General features: G+C 36.2%; 1 protein-coding gene across 1 annotated transcript in view; it reads left to right on the top strand.

The window, feature by feature from the left end:
* The window catches only part of LOC131436744 (cyclin-dependent kinase 14), a 437,597-nt gene that overhangs the window by 356,502 nt on the left and 65,434 nt on the right, over positions 1-15,661 (top strand). Inside the window, exon 5 of the mRNA XM_058605629.1 lies at positions 630-826. Coding sequence (XP_058461612.1) covers positions 630-826 — 197 coding nt within the window. The remainder of the gene's footprint in view (positions 1-629; positions 827-15,661) is intronic.

Here is a 15,661-nt window from a genome sequence, read left to right as displayed (position 1 = left end):
AAAGTACCGACAAAATATATCCGTCCTTTTGAAAAGTCGAATTTGGTATTTCGGATTGAGCAAAACAAATGTTTTTTTATGTTGAGGACGTATAGCCAGAGGATTTGCTACTTATTTCTGGAATTGCTCATACATTTGATGATCTCGACGAACTGATTCGAATGATATACGACAATCGGCCCTCCGCGTCTCAGCTGAAGAGTCGGTTCCAGGTGAAATCATTGCCTTTCTTAATGTGAAAGGCAAAAATGTGTCCCAAAAACTGTTTTTTCATATGGGTTTAATGAAAACATTGACTTCGACCTATTTTTTATCTCTATCGTTCGTTCGATAAAGATGTTTGATTTTTTTTTTGCTTGTTGCTAACTGGTTGGAGTTTTGCCTCTAGGGGGAACACTGATACATATCGCAAACAGTGTCCGAAATACTTTTTTCCGTAATTATAGTTCAACTACTGTCGTAGCTTATGCGCATAGTGATAGTATATAAATGGTATAATTTTATGAAAAAGGAAAATTAATCCCGATTGAAATAACAAATAAAAACAGTTTTCCGTTTCAAAGCCGTTGATAGTAGCAGTTAGTTTACATGGTATTAACATGGTCTTTCTGTTTTCTCCTCTGTTTCAGATTGGAACCGTGTCGGAGATCACGAACGAGTTCACCGGCAGCTGTCAGTATCCTCCGATAGCAAACTGCTAGACGACGACATTCGGGAAGAAACACGTGTGATAATGCGACCTAAGAAACCACCCCGACCCAAATCGGAAGTGTTCCTGAACAAACATGACCCGCATCCCAGAAGGAAACGGTTTAGTGCATTTGGGGTAGGTTGATGCGCTCAGATAGATGGGGCTGATAAATAAATTCACAAACATACAGGGTAGCAGCACAGTGATTTTTCGGTATAATACCTCCAAATGGCAGCTTCTATATTTTTTAGGAAATGAATGCCTAGACAGTAGAAGCGTGCCAACCTCTGCTATCCGGCCACTTTCTATGTTGGCAAAAAAGCTGTAGAAGACAATTTACATTCAAACGTCATATAAATCGTAGCACTTGTTAGCTCTTTTGTCTGCTCTGAATAGAAAGGAAGAATCACATGAACGGTATGTTTGTAGTCGCACCCTTTTGAGCATAGACAAGCTTTGAAGAAAAAAAAACTTTGCGAACTGAGAAAGACTGGCAAAATAACAGAAAATGTTTCCTTTGAAATTCGTGATTACTGGTCTTCGATTTCGATTTCCGCCGTTGTTCAAAAGGTTCTTTTGAACATTTTCGTCTTGAATCGAACAGTGGTTTAGATTTTTTATTGATGACTTATTTGTGATTGATTCTTATTGTTTTGAGTTAAATGTTGAGATCAAGCGCATTCTTTTCTAAATTCAAAATTCTATTATAAAATTGTACTTCAACCATGCTGTGAACATTGGAGTCACTTTTTATGCGGGTTCCATTTTATTTAAATGTTCTCACTAATTTCATGCAATATTTGAATCTGTTCCAATTACGATGTTTGTTGATGAGCCTTCGCTCATTTAATGTTGTGTGTTTTTATTCTACACCGCACGTATTTCTCGCTTAACTAATACTTCAGTGTATTGCTTTTGTGAGTGCAGAAAGTGCTCATTTTTTCATGGCTGATATGATCTGACATCCGGTGGGAGGCCGGGTGGCAATGATACTGATAAAACATAACTACAAACACAGGACAGGATGACGTTCATAGTTATGAATTATATCCCTAATGGTTGCTATTGTCATATAGTCGCTGCTCGGCACGGCTGCCACTGATGTTGAAAAGGATATGAATACACGCTGTGCTTCGCAATTGTCAACCATGGAAGGATGACAATATCAGCAACTAGCATAAATGTTAACTATGCACTGCATGCTGATTTACAGGAAGACAAATGCTTGCACATTGTATTTTTTTCCGAGGCATTGCAGTAAAAGCAGCGCAAGCTTTTTTGACTAAGTGCCTTGTTGTATAGTCCCACAATATATCATTGGTCAACTTCCGATATCAAGTGAATGATAAACACAACGAAGTAAATCTCTGTGCAGTCAGTTTCCTAGTTGAACGACCTAATAATCTGGAAACACTCAGGTTTTCGGTTATCGTTATGTAAATTATTGTTTCGGTAAAAAGTTGTTGGATCGATTTTATTGACTGTCAATTGAAATGGTATTGCACTAATCTTAAGTCTTATATTGGTAGGGTTTGAATCCATTTTTTATCAATGTGATACTTTATTTATGGGTAACTGTAACTCCTTAATTCGTTAAAAAGGGCTGACGATTTGAATAGCAGAAATGAAAATATGCGGAACAATACAACAGATGTAAGAATCGATTGCGCAGTTTTCACTATACGAAAAAGTGGTATTTTTCGCAAATTTTCATTTCTACTGTTTCATTCGTCAACTTTTTTCTACTTTGTTCTCTCTTTGATTAACGATAAAAGATAAAACTAAGCTCAAAAAAAAATGTATCATGAAAAATCGTTCAGTTATTCATATTGCATATTGCAAAACCAGATACGGTAAAATATTTCTTGAATCAGTAATAATTATTCAAACAAGTTCCATATAATTCTATATTCATATTGAATTACAATTTATATGACAGACACTACTTTATATAGCGTCGAAAAATTTCATCTGTGTAATAACAGAGTCATGCGATTTTTACGAATTGTTAAAAAACTGTCCTCAAAAGTACGGACGCAGTTGAACATCACTGCCTTTCACAAAAAAATGAAAGTTTGTCAATGGTTGCACCCTTTTGTTTACTCTTTTTTCTCACCACTTGTGTATCCGTTCATTTGTTTCCATCTGGTTGTTTCAAAATGTGTGGAGTTTCAGTGCCGAATTATTGTGCACAAATAGGTCTCTGAATCCGTACTACCACTGAGAAAGATAGCGAAAAATTAGTGAGAATGCCGTGAGAAGAGCGATCAGGAAGTTTGGTGAATTTGATGTTATAATATCTTTTAGGATAAACAGAAAACAGGTAAAAAAGTGGTCTTGCTAACCCTTTGTTTGTATGAAAGGTAAACTGAAGGCGTTCGAGAAGGTGTCAGTGCGGGATGTGGTCAACAAAGTTGGCACTTCGACTCTGCAAGAAGCAGAAACTATCAGAACACAGCCCGAAACAAGGACTATCGACCAGACCCAGAAAGTTGTACGATGCAATGCTTGCTAGGAATTCGAGCTGTATAATCAAAGACGAAGAAACTTACGTGAAATTCGAATACAAATCCTTGCCGAGTCTTCAAAATTATAGGGTGCGAAAGGGGTAAATATCAAACCAGTGCGAAATATCGATTCAAGTCGAAAAATATGGTAAGAAAGTTATGGTATGGCAAGCTATTTGTAGCTGCGGTAAGATTTTGCAACCCTTTACCACAGCTGCTACGATGAACAGCGAAATATGCATCAAGGAATGTTTACAAAAACGACTTCACGACCAATGATTCGAAGCCACAAGGATTCTACTGTCTTGTGGTCAAATCTTGCGTCTTGCAATTATACTACATCAACGGTAGAATGGAATATCAACAAAAATGTTATTTTCCCATAACATGAACTCACTAAATTGCTCGTAATTTCAACCATTTCAAGAATGTTGGGTATTGACGAAGGCACGAAGAAAATGTCGAAATTATTAAGCAGTTTGAAAAAGTTTGGAAAAAAGTGTTAAAACTCGTCACCAGTGTTGGTGATTACCGATAATTTGGCATAGAGCGGCTTGATATTTATCTACATCGTATACAACATCGTCAATCTAGTAGATGTTACTACAAGAACTCGCTGCCTCTCAATGCATGAACCGTGAGAGAATTTTTCTACATTTCTTCGCTCCACCTCATGCTCTGAGTATTTCACGGCCCTTACCAAAATAGATACAGTTTTGCAATGATCAGCGCTGTGTGGAATTTACCAAGAAAGAATCGCAAATTAATCATAATCGCAAAAAATTGAATCGATGATTCGACTTTATGATTCTCATACTAGATTACAATATTTCAAAATCCTTGTGTGGAGTGTTCACATACATTTTCATAGACACATCTTATACAAAGGTTATATGCATACAGTTAAAATAAGCGGTGAAATGATTCTATCGCAATTATCCACTGTCCGTATAGAATAATCGGATCGCAAAACGAGATTGAGCGACCGTTTGTTGCTTCAGAGAGAATCCCCACAGCAGCGTGCTAATCCGTGATACTCAGACGGGTCATCGAGAGAAATTCGCTCTCGCACTAGTGTCCATTCTAAGTTAAATGAACCACTTTTGTTACTGATATGATATCCGTCTCTCATTGATGGCACTGATTGAATCGTGTGAAGAGTTGCTAGAGAGCGTTTTTTGGATACGATAAAAGCCATCCTTACTCGTCACTAAGAAGTCTGTGCATAAAGAAGATGCGCCAGTTAGTCTACAATCGCTAGATAGCAAATGTTGAGAATTCTACCCTGTTATGCTAGTCTAATGTTAACATATTAAAAAATCTATAACAGTATTTATTATGTTCATTTTTTCGGACCCAAATTCTCCATGAACTTTTCATAACCTTTTTTGCTTCCAATCGCCAATGATCCACAGTTATACTCGATGTTTGTGGTTTTAACTGTTGTGAGATAAAAAAAAATATACCGTGACAATCCCAGAAAACTCTTTAGACCGCTTTGAAGTACTCGTGACGGCTTCAGCCCATTGCCGACAATTCTTCGGTTCTCTAGCTTGTAAAAATGAATAAAGGTTGATGAAACACATCATCATGGCTATATACGCTTCCGGAGTACGCTAGTGCTCATGTTTTTGGTTCGAAGTCAGTCTATGGAAAATCCAGCAGCAAGAAAAATCTAACCTAGAATGTATTGTGTAATGTGTATTTGCTGTATTGAGTAATGTGTATTTGCTCACTGTAAATCCTTGTGGCATTCGATAGTTTGCGCATTTTCACTTTCCGGTCGGTAAATTCCATGTACTTTTCAGAATTTGAAATTTTTGATCGCTTCGGAGGGCTTGCCGTTGCGGACTTTGGTAGAGCATTTCACGGCTTTGTATGAAGGGGCACTAGCTTCATAATATTCCTCCAACTAGTTTTTGGTTTCCTTCACTGTTTTGACTTTCAAAAGATAATGTTTTACGAAAGCACTATGGTCCGAAACGGGAAATTAGCGTGACAAAAATATTTTCACTATTAAATATTAGTTTTTTGTAGTTGGTGTCTTCACAAAAATTGTTTGTAATCAAATAGTGCTCCTTTTGATGAAAAATGTTACTAGGGTGGTCCTTATTTAGATTGAAATCTGAAATCTAACTTTCTTAATTGTACTCAAAAATGATTTTGTTGTACAATAAAGTCGTAGGAAATTTTATTGCGAGCAACTTTGCTGAAAAAAGCACCTCTCTAGCTCTTCATTTGATTGAGTTACATAAATTTTCTCGGAAGGACAATGTATGGAACATTTGTAGAAGTAATTTGATACTATTGTTTTGCTGAAGAAAGTATGTTGATAGGTTAAGGCGTTTAAGAGTTATGCAATGTTTTTGAGTTATTTGAAGGTATTTTTAAAACTAATTTTAATAAGTTAAAAAAATAACACCCTTCCAATTTTCTCTTAAATTTTTACTTATATTATGACCTTTCAGGAACCGCATAGCATACATTTTTATCGATCTGGCATCTAATGAATATTGATATTTGAAGCATGACTAGTTTTTGATGAAAAAACAATCATAACTTTTTACTGGTAGCTCATATGAAAAAGCTTGGTTGAGCAAATTTGTGCGCAAAAATTAGTTCAACAACTCTTCTAAAGACAACTTTTCGGTGGAACGTTTCACAAAAAAGTTAGAACAAAAAAAGTGATTTTTCAGGAGCCACCTTACTTTTACTCGGGAAAATTTATGTAACTCGATCAAATGAAGAGCTAGAGAGGTGATTTCTTCAGCAAAGTTGCTCGCAATAAAATTTCCTACAACTTTATTGTACAACAAAATCATGTTTGAGTTCAATTAAGAAAGTTAGATATCAGATTTCAATCTAAATAAGGACCACCCTAGCAACTTTTTTCATCAAAAGGAGCGCCATTTGATTACAAACAACTTTTGTCAAGACACCAACTACAAAAAACTAATATTTAATACTGAAAATATTTTTGTCACGCTGATTTCCCGTTTCGGACCACTGTGGAAAGGAAAAATATTTTTCTGTTCTCGATTAAAGAGGTTTCAACCTTATGGTCATTTGCTTCTTCGGGCAAGAAAAACGTGATGGGCAAGTCGATGCCTTTTACGCAGCCCGCCTGGGTTCGATTCCCAACCCCACACATAGGGTCAGACAATTTTTCTTGTCCGGAGAGGGTAATGACCTCAAAGTTAAAACCTAGAATAATCGAAACAAAAAAAATGCAGATTTGCGTTCAGATTGTTCATTTAGAGCTAGAAAAGTGTTTGGTGCCTAATAGATGTTACTTTACTGCCAATTTAATGAATTTATTAAAAAGTTCGCTTTCGTGTTTCGTTCGATGTATCTATAAACCACCTTCAGTTGATACGAAAAAAAATTATTAAGGAGTGTATCGAAAATAAGCTATCCACCAATTTTTCTTTCAAATTATGATAAAAAACGATATTTTATTCAAACTAAAAATTGATCCTTTATTGTACGAGGTTAAACTTGAGCATAATGAAAACCGGATGAAATTTAAGTTATTCCTTCACGAATTTTAGAACTTTTGATCGAACGCTCTTCATCAAGTTCCGGACAAGTGTTGCATCGCATTTTTTGGACGCTTGAGCCCAAAATTTTTTGAACTCCTGCATGTCCCCAGCTGCCTTACCAGTCTTCTTGAAGACCCTCTTCACGATTGCCCAGTAACGTTCGATGGGTCGAAGATGAGGACAATTTGGTGGATTGATATTTTTCTCAACGAAACTTATACCCTTTTCCACAAGCCAATTGAGAGTGGTTTTGGCATAGTGAGCGAGCGCTCAATCCGCTCAAAACAGTGGAAGTGTTCTATGCTTCTTATATAAAGGCAGAAATCGTTTCTGGAAACACTCAGATCGATAGATTTCTGCATTTATAGTTCCGGTAGTGTAAAAATGGTTGACTTCAAACCACAGGAACATATTGCTTGCCATACCAGTACCTTTCGGCCGAATTTCTCCACTTGAATCGACCTGTCCGCATTGCTCATACCCTCCCCAACGACGACAGTAAAGTATTGTGGACCTGGAAGGGTTTTTGAGTCCTAATTTACATAAGTCTCATCGTCCATCAAAACGCATGCATCCGGATACTGCAAAAAACGCGAATACAATTTCCGGGCCCTTGTTTCAGCTCCCTTCTTCTGTTCTACACTTTGTTTCGAGATTATCTGCTTCTTGTAGGTCTTCAGGTGATTTCGCTTCATGATACGCTGGACCATTCCGACACTCGTTCCTGCTTTTTGGCCAAATCACGTATTGACATTGATTTGTTCTTCATGATTAGAGATATCACTTTCTGGTTCAGTTTCGGGTTGAAAGAACCAGGTTTTTTGCATCTTCATGGTAGCTCATCCAAAGAATAGTGTTCCCCAAACTAATTAATGATGGTTTTAACACTGGCATGATGAAATCCAAACCGCTTCGCCAATTTTCGCATAGTAATACCCTTCTCACTAAGCCATGTGTCCAGAACCTTAATTTTCACTTCCTTTTCAATACGCGACATTTTGAAAACACAGAATATCAACCGCATAAACAAGTATACAAAAGAAAGTTGACAGGCAAATGCACAGCATGCTGTGATCTGAGCATAAAAACTATCACAAATACATGCGTACAACACAAATGTATGTGGATAGCTTATTTTCGATACACTCCTTAGCTCGAACAAGATTGTATTGTGAATTATGAGACGAGTCCCAATTTTGCTTTCTATAAATGTGGTACCAATATTAAAATGTAAAATAAAATGTAAAATAACCTAAGAGAATCTGCTGATAACTGATCTAAAATTAAAACCACTTCCTCCTGTTTGAAATTCCTTTAGCAACAGGTAAACCGAAAAAAACAAATTATGTTTACGATATATTTATTAAATTAATAAAATTACTTGCCGCCGGTGTTCGTTTTTCAACTGATCGTTTTTTGTTGCCAACAATATGACATATCAAACCATAAGATCGCATTTTATAGGTTTGATATATATCTAATAATCTTTCATAAACAAGATAAATGTGGCAGCAATCGCCAATATCATTCAACTGAAATAGGTGTTTTTTTATTACGTGATTCAATACAAGTAATTTGTCAATGTAAAGTAATATATGAAAGCAGGAATTCATCAGATCAAAATCATATCCTCAATCCCATCAAATAAACACAATCGTTCCTGGTATTCTGTCCGTTCATTCCACTTATTACGCTCAATTTCCTTTTTCGATTATAGCTAAAATGGAAAAGAAGCATGAAAAATCCACTTTGCTATATTCGTGCTTCGACTGGATGGAAAATTCCTATGGATTCCGTGTCCTCGCCGATGTGCTTTTCATTTCCAATGTCAGCAAGCTGGAAATTGATTTTCCCACTCTCCTCAGATTCAGTTGAACTTATTGCTGCCTGTAAATCTCTGCATAGAGGGGGAAAATATATGCATAAAAGGGGAATAATATGAAGCGGTTTGAGTTCATTGTTTCAATCATAATTGTAATGTGGTCTTGGCTTTGTATGTAGCTGTTTCATTTGACGTACCCAGTCGTTGGACAGAAGCTAGCACCAAGAACTTATCGGCAACGGAAAGAGGAATAAAATTTGTCATCTCGTGGGTGCACTCATTTTCCAATGCCTTCAGGGGTGGTTTGAATAGTTTATATTACTTCATTTCTGTCGCTGTGCTACATACGGAAATGCAGTAAAATTTTACCCAATGGGTGGTAAATGTAGTGTCACCGATCTGTATGTACTTTCCGAACCGACCAATAGAAAATTATTTCTACCTGAATTCTATAAAACTTGTAGAATAGTAAAAGGAGCTTATGTTTGAAACTGATTTTTTCATTTGCTTTTAATAACATTCAACGTAACTTGCATTTACTCAGAAATTTTCTCTTTGAGGAATCGTAAAAAACACACACCGTGAAACCTAATCTTGCTCTTTATATATGTTCGGATTTTTAATTATGGTTCTATTTCATACACCATTTCACTGATTCGGAACACATATAAAGAATTGTTTGTTCAAATGAAGCAGTTTTGTTTATTTCATTTATACGTAGAAAATCTGTACATTACTTGTTTCAGTTTTATAAATTTCACGAAGATGCATTCTCATATTTCTCTTTTTCTTGTTACTACCTCACATATTGGTACCTAAAACCTGTTTCCAGGATACTGAGAAGATCAAAACAACCGCTTAAATTTCGGAACGAAACGGCTTTACACAATTGTAACAAATTAATGTATACAGGATCAATCCACCCGTTGTAGGTTGGATGGCATCAAACAATGAATAGAACCGGAAGCCACAAAATTCATTTCCTGTAGGCAGTCGTTCCAGATCACTTGTAACGACCTAAATCAAAGTGATAATTTCCTTCCGTCGGTGTGTGGTTTGGTTGTTTCAAATTTTCAAACCCATCCCGCGTTTTAGTCATGTAGCTTTTCTCTTTATATCTAATTCAAATACCGCAGCGAAATTTGCAACGAGAGAACTTGAAGTGAATGCACTAATTTTCAATTTATCCTTCGAACCAATACATTGAGAAGAGATAATAAATCTCACTCTAGTCAATTGTTTCAATACATGAAAGGGAAGGTAAAGTTGAGATGATTAAGTCTATCTTTACCCTAATTGATAGTGTGAATTTAAGGTTAGGTTGATGGTAAACACAGTAAAAAAAATTATTATATCAGAATTTCATTTGATTATGATGACATAAAAAGTAAAAATTATAATTTGGGCTAGACATAATTTTCCATAAGATGTATTGTAAATTTTGAAATAAATCAAACGCATATTTATGTTAATTAACTGTATTTTACGTCATCACTGATTGAATTTTACATGTTTACCATGTAATTCTCCCATACCTAGCACTAATTCTCAAACAGATATGTGTTTCCGTTTCTCAGTGGACAAATGGACGTGTTTTGTGATCTAGTGATTCTCGGTTCAGGTCGCAGTTGCTACTGTTTTTATTTTGTTTTATGTTTTATTGAACTTCGAGTCATGTATTTTTTTCAAATGGTTCTTAATGTTATATATAATTGATGCCTTTTTTTACAGTTGACTCCATGGAATTTTACAGGTGTTTTTCGAACTGTGTAGCATGCAACTATTATCTGAACTGATTGATTCGATATGGAACATTAGAGATTGAAATTATGTGTAAGGACAGAGTACGATAACATAGAAGACAAGAAGCCCTCTGAGATTTATTTAGTGTAGTTCCGCTACCACATGAGTAACCGGTTTGTGCTAAGTGCATATGACTAGGAAAGCCTGGGACAATTTGGTAAATTGTCAAAATCCGGAAATCTTCATTGTCTTTAAATCGATAAAAGTAACTATTATACTGTTTTAATGTAGGTACCAAGAATGATTGACGAAAATTGTGAATCGTTCCCTTGAATATTAAGGTCTAATGTTGTATAATGTTGAAAATTTACCCAATTGTCCCAGTCTCCGCTATTTTGCTTGTTTTTCGTTTCGTCTTCAACTCATTGGTACCTTAGCAGTTTATGTTGAACTACTAACGCCATCTCGCGGTTCAAATTAAACCGCTAAACAGACGTGATGTAAATGCTATTTGCAAATCACATTTTTCACGGAAGTACAATATCTGTTTTTTAAAGAGAGTGATTTCACAAGAATTTTTTCATCTTTCTAATGTATATTTTCTGATTTAACTTAACTATAGCATAAGCATTCTTTATGGTAAATATTAAGAGTACAAATAAGTTCGGTCCGTTTCAAAATATGACTCTGACTGTTATGCATTTTTAACCATTACCATCTTCAGAGCATTCTGTCATTTGAGCGCTATATGTTTTGTTTACAGTGAGTTGAAAATTTTACCTCAACAATAAAATGGATTTGAATCGTGAACATTTTCATGCAATGATTTATTACGGTTTTCGTCGGGGATTATCAGTTACTTCCATCAACTTAGTTCGACTTTTGGCAGTGTAGCACCATCCTATGCGACTGTAAAAAACTGATATAACGAAATCAATCGTGGCCGTAGTTCTCTTGTCGATGAATTCAAAGAAGGTCGTCGAAAATCAGTTGTTTTGCCACAAAACACCGATTCTGTGAAAAATCTGATAATGGAAGATCGCCATGTGACGTACAGCCTTGGGAATTAGTGTGAAAAGCTTATATGCATGAACATTTAGTCGTGAAACAAATTTGTTCACGTTGGATCCATTATAATTTGACAATCAATCAAAAAACACTCGTATCTATTGGTGCAAGGAAATGCTGAAAAAAATCAATCGAGGTGCTTCAAATTTTGTGTATAACATCTACACAGGTGACGAAACATGGATTTACTCATATGAGGACAAAACTGAACAGCAGTCGACTGTATGGGTGTTCCAGGAAGAACCAAATCCAACAAAAGTTGTTCGCGCTCGAAGCACTTTAAAGAAAATGGTAGCTTGTTTGTTTCGGTATAAACGGAAATATCGCTACGGTTGCTTTAAAGGATTGTAAGACCGTTAATTCTGATTGGTATACAACCATTTGTTTGCCAGAAATTTTTCGTGAAATAAGGACAACAAAAGCAAGACGCAAAATCAATCTTCATTACGATAATGCCACGTCGGCTCAAACAACCGAATATTTTAGCACCCACAACGTCGAGTTTATGGGCCACCCGTCGTATTGTCGTGACTTGGCACCCAACGACTTCTATTTGCTCCCTTCCGTGAAGAACAAACCGAAACCTTGTTTTTACTCTGTGTTAATTATGAGCAATTTTACGTTGCCTAAGCAGCACTTGTGGGAAGTTCAAGTTTTCAGTTTTAAATGAAAGAAAAGAGCAGCTGAAGCGTATCAAATACTTGTTGATGCTTATGGTGATAATGCTTCAACTGATAAATCATGTAGGGAATGGTTTCCACGTTTTAAGAATGGAGATTTCAGCGTTGACGACAGACCTCGTTCTGGACAACCAAAAAATTCGAAGGCAAACAGCTGGAGGAGCTTGCAGATTTATTGAAAGTGACTCAACAAGCAGTATCTGTACGATTAAAATTCATGGAAATGATCCTAAAGCAAGGCAGTTGGGTGCCTTATGAACTGAAACCTAAAGGTATAGAAAAGCGATTTTCCACTTGCGAGCAGCTGGTTCAAAGGGAACAAAGAAAGTTGTTTTTACATCGAATTGTTACTATGGATGAAGAACGAATGTTCTATGATTACCTCAAGAAGAAAAAATACCACGCTATGCCGGGTCAGTTGTTGCCATTGATCTCAACATCAACACCAGAGCCGAATATTCATGGTTCGAAGGTCATGTTGTGCATCTGGTAGGACCAAAAGGGTGTTGTGTATTATGAGCTGCTATAACCAGACGATACTATAACGGGCGATCGGTATGGGCTGCAATTGATGCGTTTGAGCCGTGCATTACGAGAAGAACGGCCGGATTACAAGCAATTACAAGAGTAGAAATCGAAAATTGGCTTAAAAATTGGATCACGTCGAAAGATGAGATATTTTTTCGAGATAATATGCGAAAATTTCCTGAGTAGTAACTAGCGATGGACGATTTCCTGATTGATCTTTGAATTTTGGCCTTTCTCATATAGAAAGGTTATGCAATCACAGTGAACAGCGACTTTTGAACCAAGGCCCGGAGGGCCGAATGTCACATACCATTCGACTCGGTTCGTCGAGTACGCAAAATGTCTGTGTGTGTAACATTTTTTTGCACTAACTTTTCTCGCAGATGGCTGAACCGATTTTCACAAACTTAGATTCAAATGAAAGGTCTTGTGGTTCCATACAAAATTCCTGAATATTATTTGTATCCGACTTCCGGTTCCGGAATTATGAGGTAAAATGTGCAAAAAAAATGTGAAAATTAGTGCATCAACTTTTTCCGGAGATGGCTTAACCGATTTTCACAACCTTAATTTGAAAAGATAGCTCTCTAGGTTCCATACTAATTTCCTGAATTTCAGATCTGTGGCTCCATACTAAATTCCTGAATTTCAGATCTAGATCTGATTTCCAGTTCCAGAGTTATGGGGTAAAATGTGAAAAAATGATAAATTCTAACTTTTCTTATAGATGGCGCGACCGATTTCCACAAACTTAGGTTCAAATGAAAAGTCCTGTGGTCCCATACGTAATTCCTGAATTTCATCCGGATCCGAATATTTAGAGTAAAATGCGTTAAAAATTTTATATCACTGAAAAGGGCGAAAAACCGTAAAAACAAATCTAAATCGACCTCAAATCTTCTCCATTTGATAGTTTTTATCAGTAGACGGTCAAATAAACCGATTTCAGTTATTCTTTCAAAAATTGAAGAAAACTATTTTGAAGAATACCACAGTACTATATATGATAGTATGATGGATATGAGAAAGGCATTATTACACCACTATGTGGATTAAATCAGGTTTTTTGCCTTTCTCATATAGAAAGGTTATGCAATCACTTGAAAACCCGACCAGTGAAAATTGGCCCGGAGGGCCAAGTGTCATATACCATTCGACTCAGTTCATCGAGCTGAGCAATGTCTGTGTGTGTGTGTGTGTGTGTGTGTGTGTGTGTGTGTGTGTGTGTGTGTGTGTGTGTGTGTGTGTATGTATGTGTGTGTGTATGTGTCAAATAATCTCACTAGGTTTTCTCGGAGATGGCTGAACCGATTTTGACAAACTAGGATTCAAATGAAAGGTCTCGTGGTCCCATACGGAATTCCTGAATTTCATCCCGATCCGACTTCCGGTTCCGAAGTTATAGGGTAAAGTGTGTTCAATATTGTACACCGTCACTTAAACCGGCGAAACAAAAAACGATAAAAATTTTATAAACTGGTCTCAAAACTACACAAATCGATAGTCATTATCAGTAGGCAACTAAACAAACTGTTTCCGGCTATCTTGGTTCCCGGTATCCGGTTGCGGAAGTACCGGAAATAGTGGTCATATATATAAAAATGAATCTCACTCACTTTTCTCAGCGATGGTTTGACCGATTTCCACAAACTTAGATTCAAATGAAAGGTCTTCCGGTCCCATACGGAATTCCTGAATCTGGATCCGACTTCCGATTCCGGAGTTATAGGGTAAAGTGTGTTCAATATTGTACACCGTCACTTAAACCGGCGAAACAAAAAACGTAAAAAAATTTATAAACTGGTCTCAAAACTACACAAATCGATAGTCATTATCAGTAGGCAACTAAACAAACTGTTTCTGGCTATTCTGGTTCCCAGTATCCGGTTCCGGAAGTATAAATAGAATACCACAATATTATATGTACATGAGAAAGGCATCATTACACCACTAGGTGGATTAAAACAGGTTTTTTTATTATGAAATAAATGCCTTTTTGATTCCAGAAATGGACCGAATTAATTTGTATTCCCAATAAAAACGATTTGCATCGTCGGTTCGCACATTTAGCCTTACATTTAAGAAGAGCTAAGATTTCCTAAATATTTAAAAGATATATCTTGCGATTAGTACGATTGATGTTTTCTCAATGTTTTGTGTAATTATAGGTAATGTGGACAAAAGTATGCACTGTAATAAAAATTTATGTTAGTAATTAAATGAAATGTTAAAAGTTTTCACATTAAAGTTTCACGTGTTTGAATGTTTGACAAGAACTAGCTCCCGTCAAAAATAATCCGGAAATACCATTCCGAGAAATTATATTCTTTGTCTACAAGATGTTTTCATTCATATGTCCAGTAGAAATCGGCGAATGAAGATGTGGACAGTGGTCCGAAATGGGAATTAGCAAGACAAACATATTTTCTATTTTTAAATATCATTTTTTTTTAGTTGGTGCCTTCACAAAAGTTGTTTGTATTCAACTGGCGCATCTTTTGATGTAAAAAATCATCAGGGTGGTCCATGTTTGGATTTGAATATGAATTCTAACTCTCTTAATTAAACCTTAAAATTTTTGCTCTCCACAGCAAAGTTGTAGGAAATTTTATTTTACTCAAGAAACCATTTTCTCTCTACCTCTTCATTTGATCGAGGTACATCCAACTTTCGGTGTAAAAGTAGGGTTGCTCTCAAAAAATCATCTTTTTTGTGAACAGTTTTACGAAAAAACTACAAGGATCAGCCCCATGGGGTTGTTCGAGCCATTGATGTGGAACAAGGCAACCAAAATTTCTAATGATCTACAATCAAACAGTTCAATCAATCGTCACACTTTTGAATTCGCAAATGCATGAGAGTCTGCTTAGATTGAACTTTATTAGGAACCAAAACCGAACACGCGAACCCAGAATATAGACTTAATTTGTCGTGATTTGTATTTGTTTTGTAGCCGACAAAATTAAACCAATAGCCCAAATGTATGCAATTATGTATTTGTACACGATATGGATATCGATATTTAAGCTTGCGATATGAATATCGATATTTAAGCTTCTCTTCGCAAACTTGTGTTCAAG

Source organism: Malaya genurostris, chromosome 3, assembly GCF_030247185.1.
Source record: "Malaya genurostris strain Urasoe2022 chromosome 3, Malgen_1.1, whole genome shotgun sequence".
Classification (NCBI taxonomy): Eukaryota; Metazoa; Arthropoda; class Insecta; order Diptera; family Culicidae; genus Malaya; species Malaya genurostris.
The sequence above is the reverse complement of the archived record's forward strand: the minus strand, read 5'-3'. Positions and strand labels throughout refer to the sequence as shown.